At 41.5% G+C, this 23,964-nt stretch overlaps 2 protein-coding genes across 3 annotated transcripts in view; both read right to left on the reverse strand.

Annotated features, from left to right (window-relative positions):
- LOC310727127 (uncharacterized protein) overlaps nucleotides 1–23,964 on the reverse strand; it is a 564,745-nt gene that overhangs the window by 414,633 nt on the left and 126,148 nt on the right. Inside the window, exons 15-16 of the mRNA XM_083543328.1 lie at nucleotides 23,492–23,668; nucleotides 20,446–20,622 (exon numbers count right to left, since the gene is read on the reverse strand). Coding sequence (XP_083399454.1) covers nucleotides 20,446–20,622; nucleotides 23,492–23,668 — 354 coding nt within the window. The remainder of the gene's footprint in view (nucleotides 1–20,445; nucleotides 20,623–23,491; nucleotides 23,669–23,964) is intronic.
- On the reverse strand, nucleotides 5,741–9,576 carry LOC310730598 (uncharacterized protein). Of its 2 annotated transcripts, XR_014534856.1 has the most exons (3): nucleotides 9,223–9,576; nucleotides 8,956–9,046; nucleotides 5,741–5,784 (listed from the first exon to the last, which is right to left on the reverse strand). XR_014534856.1 is itself a non-coding variant. In XM_083549629.1 (2 exons), the coding sequence occupies exons 1-2, from the start codon at nucleotides 9,568–9,570 to the stop codon at nucleotides 9,032–9,034; spliced, it is 363 nt and encodes a 120-aa protein (XP_083405755.1). In that variant the 5' UTR covers nucleotides 9,571–9,576; the 3' UTR covers nucleotides 7,652–9,031. The 2 variants fall into 2 exon arrangements, 1 of the variants encoding a protein (XP_083405755.1); XM_083549629.1 differs by lacking the exon at nucleotides 5,741–5,784 and having other exon boundaries at nucleotides 7,652–9,046.

Below are 23,964 nucleotides of genomic sequence, written 5' to 3' on the forward strand. Positions count from 1 at the left end.
GTCATGATCTTGGCAACTTACAAAATGCATGAAGGTTTTTAGTAAGGAGCAGTAAGTAAATTACTGCTCCATACAAGATCACTTCCACAAGGGGGCGCACCAGCTTGATTGGTAGGTACTGGCATGCCAATGGCCTTCCAGGTTTCACAGCTGAAGTCATGAATAATGAAAGGGAGTTTTACTGTTGTTTCTAATGGACACCGATCATAAAGATCCTGCCAGAAAGATCAATACACATCTAACAACACCTGAGCAGCAGCGTTTTCCAGGAATTATTCGTTTTATACTCAAGGGTTGTTTTACTGCTGGATCAAAGAATTCCTTCAGTATTTAATTTAGGCAGTTGCCATTATGTATGGACACTATCTTCTGTAGACTTGATATGGAGGGTGGCTGTTGTGGAAGTTGTTCACTGGACACATGATATGGAGGGTGGCTGTTGTGGAAGTTCTTCATTGGACACATGAGATATGGAGGGTGGCTGTTGTGGAAGTTCTTCATTGGACACATGAGATATGGAGGGTTGCTGTTGTCACAGCATGACATCAAAATCAAATGGTTTTATCGGTTATTGTTGTTACTTGGATGTTCAGTGTCACCTGGACCGAATGTAACTTCCTGGTCTGATAGATCAGTTATTAAGCTGCATTTTATCTGCTACACTAGAGTAGTGATCAGTGATGTAGTAAGGACCTGTGATACCATGAGAGTCAGTGATTAATAATAAAGGTGTCAGGGGCTGGTTGGAGGGACCCAAATGCAGAACGCTTCAAAAAGTAGTCTTATATTAACAAAACTGTGCAAATCCCAACAAAAAATACTGAAAACAAAAATCCCACAGAAGTCCAAAAACACATCTAATAGTCCAAGCATTCAGGAAAAAACACAGAACAAAGATAATCCAAACAAAAGGCTGAGCAGGGAAACAAAACAGAGACATTAGCAAAAACCATCCAAAAAACAAGTAGGCAAACCGATAAAAAGTGCAGGAGAATCTCAGGCGATATCTGGAAAGAAGAAAGAGATAATCCAGCAGAGAGGGAGAGTTCATAGAGTCCTTAAATACAGGGCAGCACGGGAAAACCTCAAAATGTGCGTGCTGCGAAACCGGCAGACTGTGACAAAGGGCCGTCCAATTTCCCCTTCTTCCATGACAATATTTATGGATTCCTCCTCTTGCTCATATAGCAGAAGGTTATGCTCATCACCACTTGGTTGACCAAAATCATCCTCTTACTCAAGATCATCAGCATATCATCATCATCATCATCATCATCATCATCATCATTATTTAACTCTTCTACCTCAACATTGTCTTTTTCTATCATCTGAGTCATTATCACTTTGTAGCTGCTTCTTGGGGAATGTAGTAATATAGAAGCGTAGCCTGTGCATGCAGAGAGGATCAGAGATTAAACCGATGGTCACATCCTCATTGACCTGATTTTGTTTATAATCCCACATTTCAATCTTGAAATCAGTTTCATGGCCTTTGGTTGACATTCCATTTAGTCAGAAGAGATTCTTTCCTTTTTGTAGAACAGTATCCATGACACATTTTACTGCAACCACTACTGTCCTCGTGCCTCCTCCTTCTTTAGCTCTCATTTGCTTTAATTGTTCATTCTCACTGTGCAGCCGCCCGATTTCAATTTTGTGATGAGTAGCTCTCCCTTTCCTTCTTGCAGGACCTAAAGATTCAATGTTTTGCACTTGATCTCCAGGTTTATTTGCATCAGCTTCCTTTCTCATCTGGAGCTTTGCTCTGAGCTTTTCAGAAAGACCCAACGTTTTTTTCTGAATTGGTGTTGGATTTTTGCAGAAGTTATTAATGCCAGCCGATCTCCATATGAGGAAATGTATTTAGGCAGATCACGGTCTTCCATAAAAGGGATGACGTCTTTGTCAATCTGTTAAATAAATGAAACCATGATATTTAATAGTTTGTGTTCCTTAAAATGTAACATAAATAAATCACCGAAACAAAGTTTAGAAAATAGAAAACATTATGTTTAGATGCGTAGACTAAAGCTTTATCTAAACCCTTACTAGTTCAGTTTTTGTGTGCAAAAGGAAGCAGAGAAATTGGGTGTTTCCCTTAATGGCTAATCATTTTTCATGTTTAGTGAATAATATTCAAACCAAATATTTGATATTTAACTTTGTGTATGATTAACATATGCACAATATATCCAGAATGACTAGTGCTGCACAATGTTGTGCTGTTAGTCTGGATAAATACGTTTGATTATTTGACAGTAATTTCCTGACATGCACTAATGCCTCTGAGCTCCACTGAGGTCAGAGTTCATCTTTGTAATGTTATTTTTACTGCATAGTGCTGTGTGATGAGTCCATCCTGTTAAACCAAACATTTATTTCACATATTGGTACTTTTTCCTCCTCCATAGAGCTGATTATGTCTTCAGGGACTTTGTGTTTACGTAAGAAATCAGGGACTGTATGACGCTACACATTGGTAGCGATGTGAAGAACAAATACAGTATCGATATAGGTTATGTATTTATATAGTGTATGATTTGAATTATGTATGTATGTAGTGTATGATTTGAATTATGTATGTTTGTAGTGTATGATTTGAATTATGTATGTATGTAGTGTATGAAGGTCCCCTGGTGGTCTAGTGGTTAAGATGCAGCGCTCCCACCGCTGCGACCCGGGTTCGATTCCCGGTCAGGGAACCATCCCCAGCCACTCTTAGTGCCGGTCCCAAGCCCGGATAAATTGGGGAGGGTTGCGTTAGGAAGGGCATCCAGCGTAAAAACATGTGCCAAATCAAACGTGCGGAGGATCCGCTGTGGCGACCCCTAACGGGAGAAGCCGAAAAGAAACCTATGTATGTAGTGTATGATTTGAATTATGTATGTATGTATGTAGTGTATGATTTGAGTTGTGTATGTATGTATGTAGTGTATGATTTGAGTTGTGTATGTATGTATGTAGTGTATGATTTGAGTTGTGTATGTATGTAGTGTATGATTTGAGTTGATGATTGATCTTCCTTACATACAGCGATATGAACAATGGATTCTTTGATTGCTTTTCCCTGTTTTCTGAGTGTTCACCAGAAGGGGGCGCATTTCACACACATTCCACAAACGCTGATGAAGCAGCAGCAGCAGCAGCATTTTCACTAATCCTAAATCAGGGCTTTTATGGGCATTTTTTACATTTATAAATCCATTTTCTCTAAAAGTGTGCATCATCTTTAGAGTCAAATTCTTACATTTAATCAGTTAATTAGAATAATGACATTTTGTCTGTTACCAAACAAATAAAATCAGTATGAACAAAACTGATGTTTGCAATGCTGCAGAAACAGAAGCAGCATCTGAAGTGTGTTTAGATGTGTTTACACACTGTTTAATGCTCAGAGGAACATGTAATGATTTAACCTGCAGTTACAAATGCAGCAATAATCTTTTAATATTTTAATCATAAAATACTGATATTTAAGATCATAAAAAATAGATTTTAAATGTGAAATTAAACCCGCCAGTAGGTGGCAGCACGTCACTGTTAAAAGTGAGTCATTGCGAATGAACCGAATCATTTAAACGAGTGATTCATTCAGGAACGAAATATGGCGTTGTGCACTCGTAATTTGTACCGGCTTCGCCAACTGCAGCGATGCCAACTTGTGATTTGTACCGACTACGCCACCCGGGGGCTATTTCCGGGACTGCCCTCAACCTTAAGGCACACAGGTTCGTCACGACTGGGTCAGGTATCAGACCAGAGTTGAGTAAATAACAAAACTTTATTTAAAATGATTTCAGATTTAAACAAAATAAAAAGACAAACACCACTTCAGTGTGGGAGAAGGCCTGATGTCCTAAACAGAGAGCACACAGGGTCCTAAGCAGAGAGAACACACACGTGCACACACGCACCACAGCACACCACACCTCACTGTGAACACTGCACTGAAACCAGGTAAGGAACCCACCACCACAAGATGCTAATCTGCTGCCACTGGCCACCCCACTCCTGAAGGCAAAAGAAGAAAACAAAAGTAATTTAAAACAACTTAAAACAAGCATCGCATTACAACAGCCTGGCTCTCGACACAGTCAACAGCCCAAAAACTGTTTGTTACTTGATCCTCACAAAAGCACATGAACAATGGAAAGGCACTTAACAGATCACAAAAGAAATTAGAAAAATCACTACACTTAAGAAAACAAAAAGAACATTATACCACAAATTCAAACTCAAATTCAAAGAATAGAAATCAAAAGAAATGGATTCCCATTAAAACAGGGAAACCTTAACCCGATAAGGTTAGAAAAATAATAAACAAAATAATGAAGCTAATGCAAAAATAAATAATTAAATCAACACAACGAATCAGGTAATGACTACCCTGTAACACGCCACTTCTAAATCAGTTACTCACACTACCATTGGAAATAAGCACCATGCCCCCGGTCCAGCTGATCCTGCAGGTAGTTAAATGCTGCAACAAGAAACTGTTAGCATACAAGAGCAGCAAAATGTCAATCAGTTGGTGCCAAATGGAAGTAACACGGAGCTCCAGAGAACAGGAACCCAGCGAAGCAGGCAGGCGCAGAGCGAAGCAGGCAGGCGCAGAGCGAAGCAGGCAGCCGCAGAGCGAAGCAGGCAGCCGCAGAGCGAAGCAGGCAGCCGCAGAGCGAAGCAGGCAGGCGCAGAGCGAAGCAGGCAGCCGCAGAGCGAAGCAGGCAGCCGCAGAGCGAAGCAGGCAGCCGCAGAGCGAAGCAGGCAGCCGCAGAGCACGGATGATGTAGCGTGGAGCAGCTGCAGTCGGAAAAAGCAGACAGTCAAGCCAACATCAAAGCCGTGTAAACGATGCACATAGCGCAGGAAAACCACACAGCAAGCGAAAAGCCCACTATAGCAGCCCACTATAGCAGCCCACTACAGCAGCAGCCCACTGTAACGTCCCTTGCACATTGACCCGCACCTTAAATAGGGAAAACACACTTTAATCAGCCGATTGTTAAAGCCCATATAACGTTCATAATAAAGTCAGTGTCAACACATACCTGTATGGCGACTCACGAGGCACGGATGCAGACGTTTAATAGACACGTCTTTCTAACCAACAATTAACGGCTTCCCCACAAAGCTCCTCAGTCCACCCTTAAATGAAATAATTTCATAAGAACCCAGTGTGATAGACCATCACCATTACAAATCATTCACTACCAACAGCTCCAACCTTGACACTATCCGCATGTAAACCCGGAAGTACGGCGGCTCGCTCGCGGACAAAGAGCAAACGCACACACAACACGAACCGAAACAACTTTATAGGGAGGCAAATGAGCATAATCAGCCTCAGCTGACATCCGACCATACTGCTACAGAAACACCATCATGTTCAGAGACACAAAACAGTGCTGTGGATTTGTTTGGATTATTTTTGTTGGTGAAATCGAGCAAAAACAGGCAACGTGGTGTCTAAAACATAAATCTCTTAATATTAACTCTTATTTCTTATATTCTAATCTCTTATTTATTAAACTGGTGTATAAAATCAATATCACATTTGTAATCATGTTGATTTTTGTAGGAAAAAGCAGCACTTTTCATGTGATATTAATTAAATATATGAAAGAATATAAATGTGCACATTTTCTGCCCCTGATCCTGAATTTTGTGATCATTTTAAATACATTAATAGACTGAATTATGCAGTGAGATAACTAAATGTTCTAAATGTGCACACACACGTTCACGAGGTGGGACGTGACTGGAGCTGGCCAAACCTCAGAAAGCCTCGGGATGGGGAGAGAAAGAGAAGCAGTGGAGAGGAATTAGCGTAGCTGCTGTTCATGATATTAACAGCACAAGTTGATAATGTGCATGTAATCATATATTCTGGAGCACAAGGTTGTGATGTGATGTGTGTGATGTGTGTTATGTGTAGGCTTTGCTAAAAACATATGTCTTTAAGCTGCACTTAAACTGGGAGAGTGTATCTGAACCCCGAACACTGTCAGGAAGACTATTCCAGAGTTTAGGAGCTAAATGTGAGAATGATCTACCGCCTTTAGTGGACTTTGCTATTCTAGGAACTACTAGAAGCCCAGAGTTTTGAGATCTCAGGGAGCGTGACGGATTGTAGCGTGTTAAGAGACTGGATAGATACATGGGAGCCAAACCATTTAGTGCTTTATAAGTGAGAAGCAGTAGTTTTGAAGTCTATTCAAAACTTAACAGGAAGCCAATGTAGGGACGATAAGATTGGGGTTATATGATCGTATTTTCTTGACCTAGTAAGAACTCTTGCTGCGGCATTCTGAACTAACTGAAGCTTGTTTATTAATGATGCAGGACATCCACCTAGTAATGCATTACAGTAGTCTATTCTAGAGGTCATAAACGCATGGACGAGCTTCTCTGCATCAGATATAGATAACATATTTCTTAGCTTAGAAATATTTCTAAGGTGAAAGAAGGCTGTTTTTGTAACTTGATTGATGTGATTTTTGAAAGATAAGTTGCTGTCTAAAATAACTCCCAGGTCTTTTACCGTTGAACTAGTAGTTACAGAACAACCGTCTAAATGCAGGCTGAGATGCTGGAGCTTCTGTGTACTATTTTTTGGGCTGATGAGCAAAATCTCCGTCTTATCAGAATTTAATAGTAGAAAGTTATGGGTCATCCAATCTCTTATTTCTTTAACACACTCAGTTATGCGAGCTAATTGAGCTGTATCGCCTGGTTTGGATGATATATATAGCTGGGTATCTTCAGAATAACAATGGAAGTTAATTCCATGCCTCCTAATAATATTTCCTAACGGAAGCATGTATATTGTGAAAAGCAGGGGTCCTAGAACTGACCCTTGTGGCACGCCATAATTTACTAGCATTAGCCTGGATAGCTCTCCATTTAAATCTACGAAATGGTAACGATTGGACAGGTAGGATTTAAACCAGCTTAATGCCTGTCCCTGAATGCCGATGTAGTTCTGTAAGCGATCGAGGAGAAGATCATGGTCTATAGTGTCGAACGCAGCACTAAGAACTAGTAAAACTAATAGAGAGATGTAGCCTTGGTCTGAAGCTAAAAACAGGTCATTAGTGATTTTAACTAGAGCAGTTTCTGTGCTATGATGGGGCCTAAAACCTGAATGAAACTCTTCAAAGATATTGTTCTCCTGCAAGTGGTTACATAACTGGGCAGCGACAATCTTTTCTAAAATCTTAGACATAAATGGGAGATTTGAAATTGGTCTGTAATTCGATAGCGTGTTTGGATCCAGATTAGGTTTTTTAATGAGAGGCTTAATAACTGCTAACTTGAGGGATTTAGGGACGTGACCTAACGATAGTGAGGAGTTAATAATATTGAGAAGAGGCTCACCAGCTGTATATAACACTTCCTTCAGTAGTTTAGTGGGAATTGGATCTAACTGACATGTTGTTGATTTAGCTTTCATAATAGCATCATACAGCTCTTCCTGTCCTATACATGTAAAACAGTGTAGTTGTGGGGTTGTAAGTACGATTGTGTCGGGAGATGCTGTCAGAGGTTGAACTGCCACAATTTTTTTCTAATGTTATCTATTTTTTCAGTGAAGAAATTCATAAAGTCTTCACTACTAAACTGTGATGGAACACATTTTTCAGATCCCTGATTTGTTGTTAATTTGGCGACTGTACTGAAAAGGAACCTGGGATTGTTTTTGTTATTTTCTATGAGTTTGCTCAGGTGTTCAGCTCTAGCAGCTTTTAGCGCCTGTCTGTAGCTGAGCATACTGTCTTTATACGCAATTCTAAATACCTCCAATTTAGTTTTCCTCCATTTTCTCTCCAGATTACGTGCTGTTCTCTTTAGGGCATGCGTATGACTATTATACCAAGGTGCAGGTGCTTGTTCTCGAACCTTTTTTAACCGGATGGGGGCAACAGTGTCTAAAGTGCTAGTGAGGATAAGGTCTATGTTGTTCGCCATCTCATCAAGATGATCAGCAGTTATGGGTTTAATGTGAAACTGAGATAAATCAGGCAGGTTATTTATGAATCTGTCCTTAGTGGTTGGAATAATAGTCCTACCAAGTCGATACCGTGGTGAAACACGGTTAATCTGCTCTACCGGTAGTGTGTACAGTATGAGGTAATGGTCTGTGATGTCATCACTCTGAGGTAAAATATCTATATCAGTGACGTCTGCTCCGTGGGATATTATTAAGTCTAGTGTGTGGTTAAAACGGTGGGTTGCTCCGGTGACATTTTGTTTAACCCCAAAAGAGTTTAATAAGTCGACAAATGATAATCCTAGGGCATCGTTTGCATCATCTACATGAATATTAAAATCTCCTACAAGCAGCACTTTATCAAAACTGATCAAGAGGTCTGAGAGAAAACAAGCAAACTCATAAAGAAAATCAGCGTAGGGTCCTGGGGGTCTGTACACGGTGACCAGAGCGAGTTTTCTATGTATGTCTGAAAGTGCAATTTTAAGAACGAGCACTTCAAATGATTTAAAGCTGAATCCTAATCTCTGACTAACATTAAGAGAAGCACTATAAATGGTTCCTACACCCCCCCCACGACCAGACTGACGGGGCTCATGCTTATAAACATATCCTGACGGTGTCGACTCGTTTAGACCCATATAATCACCTGGTTTAATCCAGGTCTCAGTGAGACAGAGTGCATCGAGATTATTATCTGTGATCATCTCATTTACAATCAGTGCTTTGGGTGCAAGTGATCTAATGTTTAAAAGACCAAACTTTAGAACTTTGTTGTGTTTGTTTATCTGGCATTTTTCAGTTTTAACTGCAATAAGATTATTTCTGGATCTTGTGTATTTAATTCTTGGTTTTACTACACAAGGAATAGATATGGTTTCTATAAACTGGGCTGTGTGTGAACTTGTAACTATTTGGTCTGTTGTATGCGTGTTCTCATAGTTGACGATTTCCTGATGTCTTACCAGTCAGATGGTGTGAAGTATCCTAGAGATGTTATCTGATAGCACTGCTGCTCCAACTCTGCTGGGGTGCAGGCCATCAGGGCGGAAGAACCTCGGACGCTTCCAGAAACAGTTCCAGTTATTAACAAAGAGAAGTTTATGTTCTCGACACCATGACTGTACCCATTCATTTAGAGCTAAAAGTCTACTAAACCTCTCAGCCCCTCGCTGATAAGTGGGAAGAGGTCCTGACACTATGATCCTTGTTGTGGGTGATGTGCTGCGTACCGTCTTCACCAGGATCCTGAAGTCCCTCTTTAAGATCTCCGTTTGCCGCAGCCTGGTGTCGTTCGCTCCGGCATGGAGAACAACAGCTCCGAAGTTCTCGCTCAGGATCGCGGGTACCTGCGCAGCAAGGTTGAGAACACGAGCACCAGGAAAACAGCGAGTGTGCACCTTACCATTAGCTCGGGTAGCGCGGACATGCCGGACGATGGAATCTCCAAGAATCACAGTGTCGCGTTCCGTCTCGCGGAGGGTGACGAAGCAGTTCTTGGTCGAGATCTCGAAGGCCGGTGGTGGCGGGGGAGACGTCCTCGATCGGGGCATGGCTTGTCTCTTTCGCCGCAGCCGCATCCAGGGTCCGTGTTGCACCGGTGCCGGAGTGTGTATGTGTGTGTGTGTGTGTGTGTGTGTGCATGCGATCTGTAGGTGTGTTTTGTTTGGGTTTGGTGAATTACTCGATAATGTTGAATAGCACATTGTTAAAATAACAATTATATTATCACTGATGAGATGTATATAATCCTACACCCCTAATCCCAGTATCTCCATGCTGCCTCTCTTGGGCCCCATCTACTTATTTTGTATTCTATGTAGTGCACTACTGTAGTGTTTGTGTTGAATGTGTCACAACAAATCAGTGTGATTTACTGTGTGTAGTGTAGCTGTGTAGGGGACCGGGGTGGATTGGGTCCCACACCACTGACATGTGTAGCACACTGTGTAGAGTGGTGTGTCAAACCATGGCATTCTGACTCTAGATTCTACTCACCATAAAGTTCTTTAAAGAACAGAGCTCAATACTTCTGAAAGCTAATTGGAGCACCTTAAAAAAGTGGGGAGGAATCAGTGGGGAGGTGTTGATGTGTACAGGAGGAGTCACAGGTAGTGGTGATGTCGTTGTCATCATCATCATCATCACCTTTACCATCATCATAATTACTACACATACAGTTTTTTCCTACTTGTTTTGATACTCCTGACTAGGTGGTTACACGTGGGGACAAGCATTTCTAAATGCATTAACGCCACAATTTTATGTCAGACGTCTCTTTCATCTTTATTATCAGAAATACACCAGTTCAGAGCTCAATTTTTGTCAGGTTTTTCTATTCTGGTGGGGACGTCCCTATTTTGTCTTGCCACCAACCACCCCTAGGTGTCACTATTATGAATTATCTGCAGATTATCCAATTTATATGCAATTGTAACTGTGTATAACATTAATGATGATTATATGATTAATAAATGATATGATTAATAAATTCAGACCAAAACTAAAGATTTGTTAAAAGGGAGAATTTAACTTTTTATTTTTTTTTATTTGATTTTGCATTTTAATATTTCCCAACATTTCTAAGAAAGTAAACAGTAAAAAAGCCTTACTTCACTTCCTGTTTAACACATTTAATTCTCTTCAATTCCGAGAGTATGAAAAGTTCCACATTTTGGTATCTACAACACTCATGTTATGTGACAAGCAGGAAATGTTCATGTTCATTAACACCATCATGGTCTGTGATAAATAATGATCTGTGCATACTGGAATCTATTTAAATTAAAACAGAACATGCATGTGATCAACAGGGTTACAAGATATATTGCTTTATAATATCTCTATATAAATATGAGGTAGAAATAGAAGATATTTGATGTACAAACCTGATTAACAACCACCTAAAAAGTTTTAACATTTGGGCAATTCCACAAAAACAAGAAGCTGTGACTTCTTAATTCTCTTTAACATTTATTTGTCAGAAACTTGAACTAAAATGTTTCTAAACATGTTGCTTTAACAAACATATGAAAAAAAACATCCGTGAAAGGCATTTTACCTTTACATTTTTCGCTTCATGGAATCAATATGATTTTTAACATAAGATTTGACTGCCTCCCAACTTTTCCCTTGAAGTGCTGCTGGGGATTGTTCAATGCAGTCCATGCACTGGCCTTTACCAGGAACCTTGCTAGAACTGATGTAGTTCATCAGTTTTTTCCACAGCCTGGATCTCCTCTGTAGACCACTTTCTCGCTGGGTTTTGTGAAGATCCTAAATAAAATAAAAGTACTTAGTAATTGTGATCAAAGTGACTCATACCAAATCAGAAAAATACACAATCTTCAGTTTGTCTTTCATTGTTTTACAGTTTTATAGACATATTTGTGCTGAACTGCTCACATAGTTATAGTTAGCACTGCATAGATGTAATTTTGGCACATTTACACACGTCACCTTTACATGGTCTTAAGCATAAATTCTTGCACTGGAAATTGGTTATAACTTAATACAGAAGGAACCTTTTCCTTTCTTTACATGTTTAAGTCTTCTGTAACTAAACATTGTAGATACATGTCTAAAATCAGTCAGATCAATTAAAAACTGTGCATATGATTGAATTATATTGGTCCAGGGTGACCAAAAGCAAACGATCAAAAAAAAAGGATAAAAAAATGGGATCCAATTTGATATCTAGTTTCACCTCCACATGAAAATCAAGAGAACTACAGTGGAACCCGGTTATGTCGAGGGCCTAGGGGGACGCCAAAAAGCGTCGAGATAACCGATGATCGAGATAAACAAAAACCAATATGGCGGCAGTATATTAACGTGCTTGAAATTTCTTTATGTACATGATGTGTGTTAATAAATGAGAATGTGCATGCATGTGTTTTTGGAGGGTTTTTACACAACAGCGTTGCTGCGATTTGTTTGATGAAGGCATGCTATAAAAATGTACATACATGTTTGTTTACACCAAAAGGCATATGTGCACCAACTAACAGCCGAGATTTACCAGTATACAAAACAAACCACCGTCGATTCTCGATACAAACCTTTATTATGTTCTCCAACATTGCAAACACAAAGATCGCTCACAAAATCACAAAAAACGTGCAGGGTGTAGTTTGTTTTTACAAAAAGCTAACCAGTGTCAACATTAAATTCTTGAGTAATTTTACTCTGACAGCTCAGAAAAGTATCCTACACTTCCAACAAAGTATCTGTAAGGCTTGATTTTTCCACCACTTCCGCAAGTTCTTCTGCAGCTGCACAGTGCCGTCTTACATTTAGTCCACATGTGAAAAAAAACCCTACAAAAAAATAAGTGTCCGAAAACTTATGACCATCAGGCTGAAGTAATCCACACAAACACACCAAACAAAGTGTTCGAAAACTTTCGGCCGCTATGCCAAATGGGAGATAAGCCAAGAGAGAGAGAGTTTGTGAATTGAAAAATAGGGAAATTTCAAAATACCGCAAAGCCGAAAAAACCCCCCGGCAAAACCAAAAATGCAGGAAGCAAAAACGAGGGGCAGGAAAGTCTCAAACGGGAACGGAAGCCAATGAGACAATCTGGCAGAGAGCGTGAGGAATCCATGTCTATTTTATGCAGTGGCAAGATGGCGGCCGGGACGGTTGCGAGTTTGCGCTACCCCCGAAAGCGGAAGCGCCGGAAGTGCACGCGCCGCTGGCTGACACCGCGATTGGTCATGGGGATCGAGGTTACCGACGTTAGGTGGCAAATTTGCCCCCCATTGTGCTCGAGATATTAGGGTTCGGCGGCATAGAGGAATCGACATAACCGGTGAGAAAATACTAAGACAAAGCGAGAATTTGGTGGTTCCCCTTCAAAATCGTCAACTTAATAGGGTTGGTGAGTTAACCGAGGTCGAGATAAGTGGGTTCCACTGTATTATTAAAATGGGTCCTTGTGCAGATTCCTATTGAAATGACCTTTGAATTTTGACAGAAAATTGAGTGACTCATTTCATAAAACATTTGAAAAACTTTAAAATTAGTCAGCTTAGTCTCAGCTTAGTCTTTGTTTTGTATTGTTCTTCCAAGTCAATGCCAAGCAGCTGCAGTACTTTTGAACAAAAGATAAACAGGTGAATTTACAAACAAATATTTCAAATTATTCTCTTCTCAGTATATTAAAATATAGCATAAGATAAAAAAAAATAATAATAAAAGCAAGTAAAAGGTATTAAAATCATAAAAGCTCTGAACAGAATGCAGTTTCTTCACAAGTACAACATTTTCAGTTGTTTTCAGTATCAGAATATTATTACCTGCAGCTGGTTGATGATTTTTGTGATGTCCAACTTCAGCAGTCGACTTCTTTGATTTGTCTGGATAGAAAAAGCTCTTTTATTAAATAATTCAATATCATTAGGCACTGAATTGTTTTCTTACAGTAATATTTCACCTCTAGTTTTCCCATCATTCCCTACATTAGCTGAATACATACCTGCAGAATTTGAGGGTGGAGGAGAACATTGTTTTCTTTCTCATTTTTAGAGCCTTCACTGTCCATCAGTCCTCTCTCTAGTAAACACAGCAACAACAGAGAAAAAGATTATCGCTAAATAAGTGGAGAAATATATATTTTTTTAACTGCTACATTAAGCAAATAATCTACAACCAACAGTGGTGTTCCTGTTAATCATAACATGGAATTTAAGATTTTTGAAACATCTTAATTTACTCAGGCCTGTTTTACCTTGAGGATCAATCTGGATCTCATGTGGATTGCTTCCTTTGAATTGAGTGCAGTCGCCCTGTCCCATGTGCAGAAAAACACCCCCAAAGCATGATGCTACCACCCCCATGCTTCACAGTAGGGATGGTGTTCTTGGGATGGTACTCATCATTCTTCTTCCTCCAAACACGTTTAGTGAAATTATGACCCAAAAGTTCTATTTTGGTTTCATCTGACCATATGACTTTCTCCCATGGCTCCTCTGGATCATCCAAATGGTCATTGGCAAACTTAAGACGTGCCTGGACATGTGCTGGTTTAAGCAGGGGAACCTTCCGTGCCATGCATGATTTCAAACCATGACGTCTTAGTGTATTACCAACAGTAACCTTGGAAACGGTGGTCCCAGCTCTTTTCAGGTCATTGACCAGCTCCTCCCGTGTAGTTTTGGGCTGATTTCTTACCTTCCTTAGGATCATTGAGACCCCACGAGGTGAGATCTTGCATGGAGACCCAGTCCGAGGGCGATTGACAGTCATGTTTGGCTTCTTCCATTTTCTAATGATTGCTCCAACAGTGGACCTTTTTTCACCAAGCTGCTTGGCAATTACCCCATAGCCCTTTCCATCCTTGTGGAGGTGTACAATTTTGTCTCTAGTGTCTTTGGACAGCTCTTTGGTCTTGGCCATGTTAGTAGTTGGATTCTTACTGATTGTATGGGGTGGACAGGTGTCTTTATGCAGCTAACGACCTCAAACAGGTGCATCTAATTTAGGATAATAAATGTAGTGGAGGTGGACATTTTAAAGGCAGACTAACAGGTCTTTGTGGGTCAGAATTCTAGCTGATAGACAGGTGTTCAAATACTTATTTGCAGCTGTATCATACAAATAAATAGTTAAAAAAATCATATATAGTGATTTCTAGATTTTTTTTTTATAGATTATGTCTCTCACAGTGGACATGCACCTACGATGACATTTTCAGACCCCTCCATGGTTTCTAAGTGGGAGAATTTGCAAAATAGCAGGGTGTTCAAATTCTTATTTTCCACACTGTATATATATATATATATATAATTTGGCTGTCAAAATTCTAACTATTTTAAACAGCACTAAATGTTATTAACGCGCTATCAATCTATCAGATATTAATATGACGTGAGGTCCAATTAACAGCTAAAACAGGTGGAAGTAATAACTACTTTTTACTTAAGTACATGTCTGAGCCAAGACTTCTTTACTTTCACTTAAGTAAAAAGGTATAATCAGTACTTTAACTTTTACCCGAGTATTTTAAAACATGAGTATCTGTACTTCTACTTAAGTAATGGGTGTGTGTACTTTTGCCACCTCTGGTATTCAGAAATGTTCCTGAAGGTTGGCAGATCTGAAAATGTACTGCAGTACAATGACTCAATTGCTTTTTGTCTTAATTGGTTTTAATATTGGAATTCTGCTGAAAATTTATTTGTGTCCTTTCTCTTGACACTGGACAATTTTCATATTAACAAGTGAAGATTCATTCATTCATTCATTTGCTCCCGCTTATCCGTAATTCGGGTCGCGGGGGCAGCAGTCTAAGCAGGCCCCCGCCTTCGACTGCTGCCCAATCCTCACAGCACCGTCCCTTACGGTCCCTCCTGCAGGTGGTGAGCCCACAGGAAGGCGGCCCCACATCACTCCGACGTCACGGACCTTGATAGTTCCCTCGTAAGGGACCCCCGGAGCATAGAGGGTTAAGGGCCTTGCTCAAGGGCCCAAGAGTGGCAGCTTGGCGATACCGGGGCTTGAACCCCAGACCTTCCGATCGTCTTAACCGCTGGAGCCACCACTCCCCCACACAAGTGAAGATGTTCAAATAAATGTACGATTACACTGTCGGTTCTTTTAAGCTCAGGAACACTTGGGTCTGGGTCCGGACCTTGTGTGAGCTCAAGGATAACATTATCCTCACTCTCATCGGAGCACTGTTGTACTTCCTGAAAAATAATAAAAAATATGCATTCAAAATCACATTTTTTAACTACAATAAACAATAAATCAAGTGTACTGTTTCATTGTACAGCACAGCCGATCTCACCATCATTGGGAAAGGCAGACTGCTACCAGAATTCCCTATCATTTTTTTTATACTGTAGTAGATTATATGGCAGAGTATTTTGGGGAGTCCTGTGGCTCACTGTCTAGGGTGCATACTGAGCACTATGACCTGGATTTAAATCTAACCCAGAGCTTCTACTGCATTACCAATTTGTGGGCTAACTGCTGACTAGAGTGCTGACTGAAAAACAGCACAAACATTAGACTGACAAAGACATACAAAAAACATTAACGTTTGCTTTCATGCACTGATATAAAAATAAAGTCTTCTTCCTTTCATAATTTATAGTTTTCGTGTACACCTTCATGTATCGTTCTTCACATGTGGAGTGCTTTGGGTTTCTGACTCAAGTGATGGTTTTGAACCTACAGAACTTGAGGTTGTTCAAACTTTGGTAATATATTTTTCCATTTGTTCCTCATACTAGTTCTATGCTTAAACCGCAAGAGAAATCTCAGTACTGACTGACATTACACAAGACTTACAGTTAAATAATCATATCTGTGTTCTGTGTCCAGTTACTGTTAAAACTACTGTACCATTACTTACATTTCAAAATTTAAGGACAATTGTCCCATTTTATTTGTAAAATTTTATATAAGTCGTTATAAATTAGTTTAAATAAAATGAATGCATGTAAAAAATAAAAACATTGAACAACACTGAAAAACATTTATCATTGAAATTGTGATATAGTAATATATTGTTGATCATATTCAGAATTTAAAGTTCCCCATTCGGTAACTTCGAGCTGCGTCGCAACGACACTGGCTTCTGCTTGTTCAGGTAAGCGCTGTTTGTGTGATTCTGTGAAGTGATGGCTGGCAAGCAAAAATATTGTAGATGTGTTCATCTGTGTCCCCGTTTCATTACGGGGAAGGATACGCACGATCGGTGTTGTTTGCCTGGGAGTGGAGCATGCTCAATTGGCTCTCGAGGGAGTCGATTGTTCGCATTGTAGCCGAATGGCTCTTGGAGGAGAGCGCTCTTCCTCGCGGCTCCGGCTCCGCTTTTGCCGAGGCAAAGTGATGTTGGCGGTTGTGGGGCTTGCAGGCCGATTTGGCAGAAGGTCTGGAGTCAGACGAGTCCCAGAGTGCCTGTCTGGAACTTGGCAGTTGTGTTGGCGGCTCTATCCGAGCCCCCCTTCGAGCCCTAGGCAGAGGTGGCCCTTAGGTACCTGTCGGTAAAAAACGCTTTTCTCTTTTGCCGATTTCCTCCCTGAAGAGGATCAGGGATCTGCAGGCTCTGTCTGTGGCCCCGTCCCACCTGGAATTTGCCCCTGGCATGGCCAGAGCGTTTCTATATACGAAACCTGGGTACGTACCTTAGGTGCCTACGGCTCCCAAACGACCTGTCATGCTACATGCATTCTGCCCTCCTCCGTTTTCAGCCCCTGGCCAGGAGAAACAGAACCAGCTGTGTCCAGTGCGAGCACTTCCCGATTGGGGAACGTCTCTCGGTTACGCTTGTAACCCTAGGTCCCAGAGGGAACAAGACGCTGCGTCCCTGTGCCACACTCCCTGAATCCCTGCGCGGCTTACCTTTTATCTCTGCAGAAGCCAGTGTCACGCGAATCAAGTCACGACTTGTCTATTGGCCGGATTTTACACGTGATTCAGAGCATGGACAATGCGGCGCATTCCCAAAGCGTTTCGACGCAGCTCAAGTTCCTGAAAGAGAACAGAAAATATCAATTATGTGGTGTAGAGTAATTGTTAAAATAAGGTTTAAAAATTTGTACCACAATAGTGAGAGATTACCATTTTCTTATAATTACTTAAGATAAATTAATAAAAATTCACAATTTTCGGAGAGAAAGAGAAGCAGTGGAGAGATATTAGCGTAGCTGCTGTTCATGATATTTACAGCAGAAGTTGATAATGTGCATGTGAGCAGATTTTCTGGAGCACAAGGTTATGATATGTGATGTGTGTTATGTGTAGGCTTTGCTAAAAAGATACGTTTTTAATCTGCAATTAAACTGGGAGAGTGTGTCTGAGCCCGAACACTGTCAGGAAGACTGTTCCAAAGTTTAGGTGCTAAATGTGAAAATGCTCTACCGCCTATAGTGGACTTTGCTATTCTAGGAACTACTAAAAGCCCAGAGTTTTGAGATCTCAAGGATCGTGACGGATTGTAGCATGTTAAAAGACTGGATAGATACATGGGTACCAAACCATTTAGTGTTATGAGTAAGAAGTAGTAGTTTGTAGTCGATTCGAAACTTAACAGGACGCCAGTGTAGGGACGATAAGATTGGGGTTATGTGATCATATTTTCTTGACCTTGTATAAACTCCGGCTGCTGCATTCTGAACTAACTGAAGCTTGTTTATTAATGATGCAGGACATCCACCTAGTAATGCATTACAATAGTCTATTCTGGAGGTCATGAACGCATGGACAAGCTTCTCTGCATCAGATATAGACAACATATTTCTTAGCTTAGAAATATTTCTAAGGTGAAAGAAGGCTGTTTTTGTAACTTGGTTGATATAATTTTTGAAAGACAAGTTGCTCTCTGAAATAACTCCCAGGTCTTTTACCGTTGAACTAGTAGTTACAGAACATCCGTCTAAATGCAGGTTGAGATGCTGGAGCTTCTGTATACTGGTTTTTGGGCTGATGAGCAAAATCTTGGTCTTATCGGAATTTATTAGTAGAAAGGGATGGGTCATCCAATCTCTTATTTCCTTAACACACTCAGTTATCCGAGCTAATTGAGCTGTATCGCCTGGTTTTGATGAGATGTATAGCTGGGTATCATCAGCATAACAATGAAAGCTAATTCCATGCCTTCTAATAAGATTTCCTAACGGAAGCATGTATATTGTGAAAAGCAGGGGTCCTAGAGCGGAACCTTGTGGCACGCCATAATTTACTAGAATAGGCCTGGATAGCTCTCGATTTTAATTCTACGAAATGGTAACGATCAGACAGGTAGGATTTAGACCAGCTTAATACCTGTCCCTGAATGCTAATATAATTTTGTATGTGATCTAAGAGGTGAAGGTGTGCTGGGGTTTTTTTTTATCTAAAATGTGAGCAGCAGATCTTTAAAGTCCTGTAAGTTGTGAAATGGAGTCTGTAGGTTTCTGACCATTTGTAAAGTACAGGAGCTTTGGGTGGTGTACAGGGTCTGCATGGTCCCTCTGACTGCTCTGCAGATAATCAGCTCCATACACAACAAAATGTGATGCACTTTGTGTTCTGACTTCATTCCATCAGAGCCAGTTTGAACTTTTCCAGCAGCTTGTGCTCGATTTTAATTCTACGAAATGGTAACGATCAGACAGGTAGGATTTAGACCAGCTTAATACCTGTCCCTGAATGCTAATATAATTTTGTATGTGATCTAAGAGGTGAAGGTGTGCTGGGTTTTTTTTTATCTAAAATGTGAGCAGCAGATCTTTAAAGTCCTGTAAGTTGTGAGATGGAGTCTGTAGGTTTCTGACCATTTGTAAAGTACAGGAGCTTTGGGTGGTGTACAGGGTCTGCATGGTCCCTCTGACTGCTCTGCAGATAATCAGCTCCATACACAACAAAATGTGATGCACTTTGTGTTCTGACTTCATTCCATCAGAGCCAGTTTGAACTTTTCCAGCAGCTTGTGCTCGATTTTAATTCTACGAAATGGTAACGATCAGACAGGTAGGATTTAGACCAGCTTAATACCTGTCCCTGAATGCTAATATAATTTTGTATGTGATCTAAGAGGTGAAGGTGTGCTGGGGTTTTTTTTTATCTAAAATGTGAGCAGCAGATCTTTAAAGTCCTGTAAGTTGTGAGATGGAGTCTGTAGGTTTCTGACCATTTGTAAAGTACAGGAGCTTTGGGTGGTGTACAGGGTCTGCATGGTCCCTCTGACTGCTCTGCAGATAATCAGCTCCATACACAACAAAATGTGATGCACTTTGTGTTCTGACTTCATTCCATCAGAGCCAGTTTGAACTTTTCCAGCAGCTTGTGCTCGTACTGACTCAGGCACACACACAAACACAAATGTTCACAACTGCCAAATATTTACCTTTAAGTGTTTATGATATATCTCATATAGTGTGCTGGGTATGGGGTGAGGAGTGAATTTAGCTCCCTAATAGAATGTTTTGCAATTGAATTTAATTCACCTACAAAAACTGAGTGAACAATTGGAACTTTATTTGTATGACCACAATCTGATAAAATAAAAGTGAAACATATCACAAATATTCACACAATTAACCAAACTAGACTTTTGTATCAGTATAAAGACTTCAATCTGTACTCTAATTCAATTCTACTGTATGGAGTGAAAATCCTTTATACAAATCACATTTACATTGAATTTAAAACAAATATGGTCATGAAATAGTTCTTTGTAAGTTTCTCTTCACAATCCTCTGTGTGTGAGACTCAGATCCAGATACTGTAATAAAGGAGAGAAGAGTAAAATTATCAGATTTTTATTACATTCATCACCAGTATTTACACTCTACACAAAATCAGTGTTGATCTTCTGAGTGTAGAATCCTAAAGCTGGTTGAGTGTGTAACAGTTTCAAAGTACAGGATTTATACTGCAGAGCCGCAAATACACACATTCCACTAGAACATGAACAGAAATGTAGAACCTGCATACAAATGAACAGTAACTCAGTAACTCACTGTAGTGTCTCCAGTTTACAGTTTGGATCCTTCAGTAGATCAGAAAGCAGCTTCACTCCTGATTCTCCTGGTTCATTGTAGTTCAGATTCAGTTCTCTCAGGTGTGATGAGGTGTTTGACCTCAGAGCTGAAACCAGAGCAGCACAACCTTCACCTGTAACACTGCAGCGTACCAGCCTGTAGATTGAATAACAGTTATAGATCAACACACATACACACTCAATTAGACTGGTTTTGTGGGTGTAATGTATTGTAGTTGTGCATTTTGTATCTCCCACAAAACTAATAGTTGATTTTAGCCTCTGACAAAACAATCAATAAAAATAAGATAAATAAGAGATTAATTTCAGATTTTCATGATTACAGTTTACAGATGATGTAAGGATAGAGATTGTAGAGTGTAATAGAGAGATGATAGATGATAGAGGTGTAGAGTGTAATAGAGGTGTAGAGCGTAATAGAGGTGTAGAGTGTAATAGAGGTGTAGAGCGTAATAACTCTATACAAAGAGGAAGCTCCAAATGCAGGGGAAATTTCAAATATATTAACCTCTTAGTCTTCAACGCCATGACAGGGTGACCGATATCCAATTGTTCTCAGGTGTTAATGTTTAGGTGTTAAATTAAAAGGAAGAAGAGTAACCATGACTGACTATACATCATTCTAAAGGTCTAAGGCTCAAGCAGCGATATCAGATCACTCTTTTTCTAAGGAAAGTGTATAATGAATCTATCACTCTGGAAGCACCATCGAGAGCCCATCACTGCGCCGTCGTACCCCGGCATCTGCTCCAAACTCCCGCAGAGGACGGCGTTCAGCCTCCGTCCCTGATCTCCACCGAGGACGTCAGCCTCCGACCTCCGCCGTGGGCATCGCTCGGCCTCTGGGCTCCGCTGTGGGCTTTTCTCTGCCCCTGATCTCCGCCGAAGGAGTCTCTTTGCCTCCGATCCCTTCCGAGGACGTCGCTCCACCTCTGATCTCCGCCGAGGGCGTCGCTCCATTACAGACCTCCGTAGTGGGCGTCACTCTGCTCCAGGCCTCTGCAGAAGGCTTCACTCTGCTCCAGATCTCTGCCGAGGATGTTGCTCCGCCTCTGAACTCCGCTGAGGGTGCCTCTCAGCCTCTGACCTCCACCAAAGGAGTCGCTCAGCCTCTGGTCTCCGCCGAGGGGGTCGCTCAGCCTCAGGTCTCTGCCGAGGGTGTCGATTGGTCTCTAAATTCCACTGGGGACGTTGCTCGGCCTCTGAACTCCACCAGGGACGTCGCTTGGTCTCCGAACTCCACCGTGGGCCTCTGGACTCTGCCGTGGCCGTCGTTCCACATCTTGTCCTTTCCAGACCTCCGTAGTGGTTGTCACTCCGCTCCAGACCCTGTAGTGGGCGTCGCTCCACTCCAGATCTCTGCCGAGGATGTCACTCCGCCTCTGATCTCCGTTAAAGGATCGCCGAGGGTGTCCCTCAGCATCTGGTCTTCGCCAAGGGCATTGCTCCGTTCCAGACCTCCGCAGAGAGTGTAGCTTCACCTTGGGCCCTCTCCGGCTTTTCCCTGTTCCATGGAGATGCTAACCATGCCTGCTTCGACCCTGGATGGATGGCACAGCAGCAGCAACACATTCTAACCATCGGGGATGGAAGCCATCTCTTTACATTAATCAAATCTCCACTGTGCTGGCAGGATTCCACATGCAAGTGTGCTTAGAAACTCGGAGTGCCCTGGCCTGCCTGGCGTAGGTGTGTTTGGGGCGTTGGGTGCCGCCCCTGGAGTGGGGGGTAATGTCAGGGATCCACCTGCCATGTCCCCCTTTGGCAGCTGTCATGCTGCCGCTATCTCTGCCGCTCCCGGCTTTGATCACAAACACCTGGCCCTCGTTAACTGCTCACCTATTTAAAAGTTTCAGAGTCACCGGTCGTTGGTTCTTGAACGTCATGCTACAGACCTCGGTGTTCCTTGACCGCCAGCATTCCCCCCTGGTCCATACCTGGATTATCTCTGCTCTGTTCCGTGGATTACATCTGTCCCATGGATCGTCTCTGTCCTGTGGATTGTCTCTGTTCCGTGGATTGTCTCTGTTCCATGAAAAATACTCCGTCAGGGGATTATCCCTCCGTAACAGATCATACCTGCATTACGGTCCAAACCCCCGCGACGTTTCGTATCTCTCTCACTAATCATGATAGAGCTACTCCCGCTTCCGGCTCGAAGCCCGTACCGTGACAGTAGCACATTTTTGTCAGGAATTGTTAACATTTAAAGTTAGGTAGTGCATTTCAGCGTGCTAAAATTTGGGCTGGGTGGGGCGGACAGGGGCGAATTCAATTTAAAATATAAACTCATGAGGTATGTTGCTTTTAACTGAGTACATTTCTGGATTGCTCCATTACTGATTTCATCAATTTTTATATGAAGATGAAAAAGAATTTCAATTCAGAAAATTTATATTCTTTCAGTAAAGCTCAAAGTGTCTTCTTTTTAAAGACTATGTAGCCCACTTTTATCAGGAACTGTTTCATTCATTCATTCATTTTTTCCCGCTTATCCGTAATTCGGGTGGCGGGGCAGCAGTCTAAGCAGGCCCCCGCCTTCGACTGCTGCCCAATCCTCACAGCACCGTTCCTTACGGTCCCTCCTGCAGGTGGTGAGCCCACGGGAAGGCGGCCCCACTTCACTCCAACGTCACGGACCTTGATATTTACCTCCTAAGGGACCCCCGGAGCATAGAGGGTTAAGGGCCTTGCTCAAGGGCCCAAGAGTGGCAGCTTGGCGATACCGGGGCTTGAACCCCAGACCTTCCGATCGGCAACCCAGCGCCTTAACCGCTGGAGCCACCACTCCCCCTAGGAACTGTTAACATTTAAATTTAGGTAGGGCATTTTCAGCTGTGAGTCCCAAAAGCTGTGCCGAAGGCTAACAGGTTAAAATAAAGAAACTGTAAAATCTTTAAAATTATAAACCACCAAACCAGTCCAAATGTGTGTGTGTGTGTGTGTGTGTGTGTGTGTGTGTGTGTGTGTGTGTGTGTGTGTGTGTGTGTGTGTCACCAACTCACTGTAGTGTCTCCAGTTTACAGTGTGGATTCTTCAGAAGATCAGAGAGCAGCTTCACTCCAGAGTCTCCTGGTTTATTGTAGTTCATATTCAGTTCTCTCAGGTGTGATGAGGTGTTTGACCTCAGAGCTGAAACCAGAGCAGCACAACCGTCATCTGTAATACTGCAGCATTCAAACCTGTAGAGAGTTGAACAAATAAAGATCAGCCAACTTACTTAATTTATGAATCTGGAAAACTATAGCAGTTGTTGCTACTTTATTTAAATTGTGCTTCAGGACTCACATTTTATTAATCTAAAACAGCCATATGACAGAAATGCAGAATCGTCTCTAGGTTACGACCATAAACCTAGTTCCCCGAGGGAACGAGACGCTGCGTCTAAACGCTTTGGGAACACCCCTGCGTTCACCACGCTCTGAACCACGTGTGAAATCTGGCCAATAGGCAAGGCATAATGTCATAGACAGGCGAC

Source organism: Silurus aristotelis (genome assembly GCF_946808225.1).
Source record: "Silurus aristotelis genome assembly, chromosome: 1".
In the NCBI taxonomy this organism is placed as follows: domain Eukaryota; kingdom Metazoa; phylum Chordata; class Actinopteri; order Siluriformes; family Siluridae; genus Silurus; species Silurus aristotelis.

Bases quoted from the DNA above. Each gene is read 5' to 3' on its own strand.
- LOC310730598 (XM_083549629.1), bottom strand. From the start codon at position 9,570: ATGCGGCTGCGGCGAAAGAGACAAGCCATGCCCCGATCGAGGACGTCT.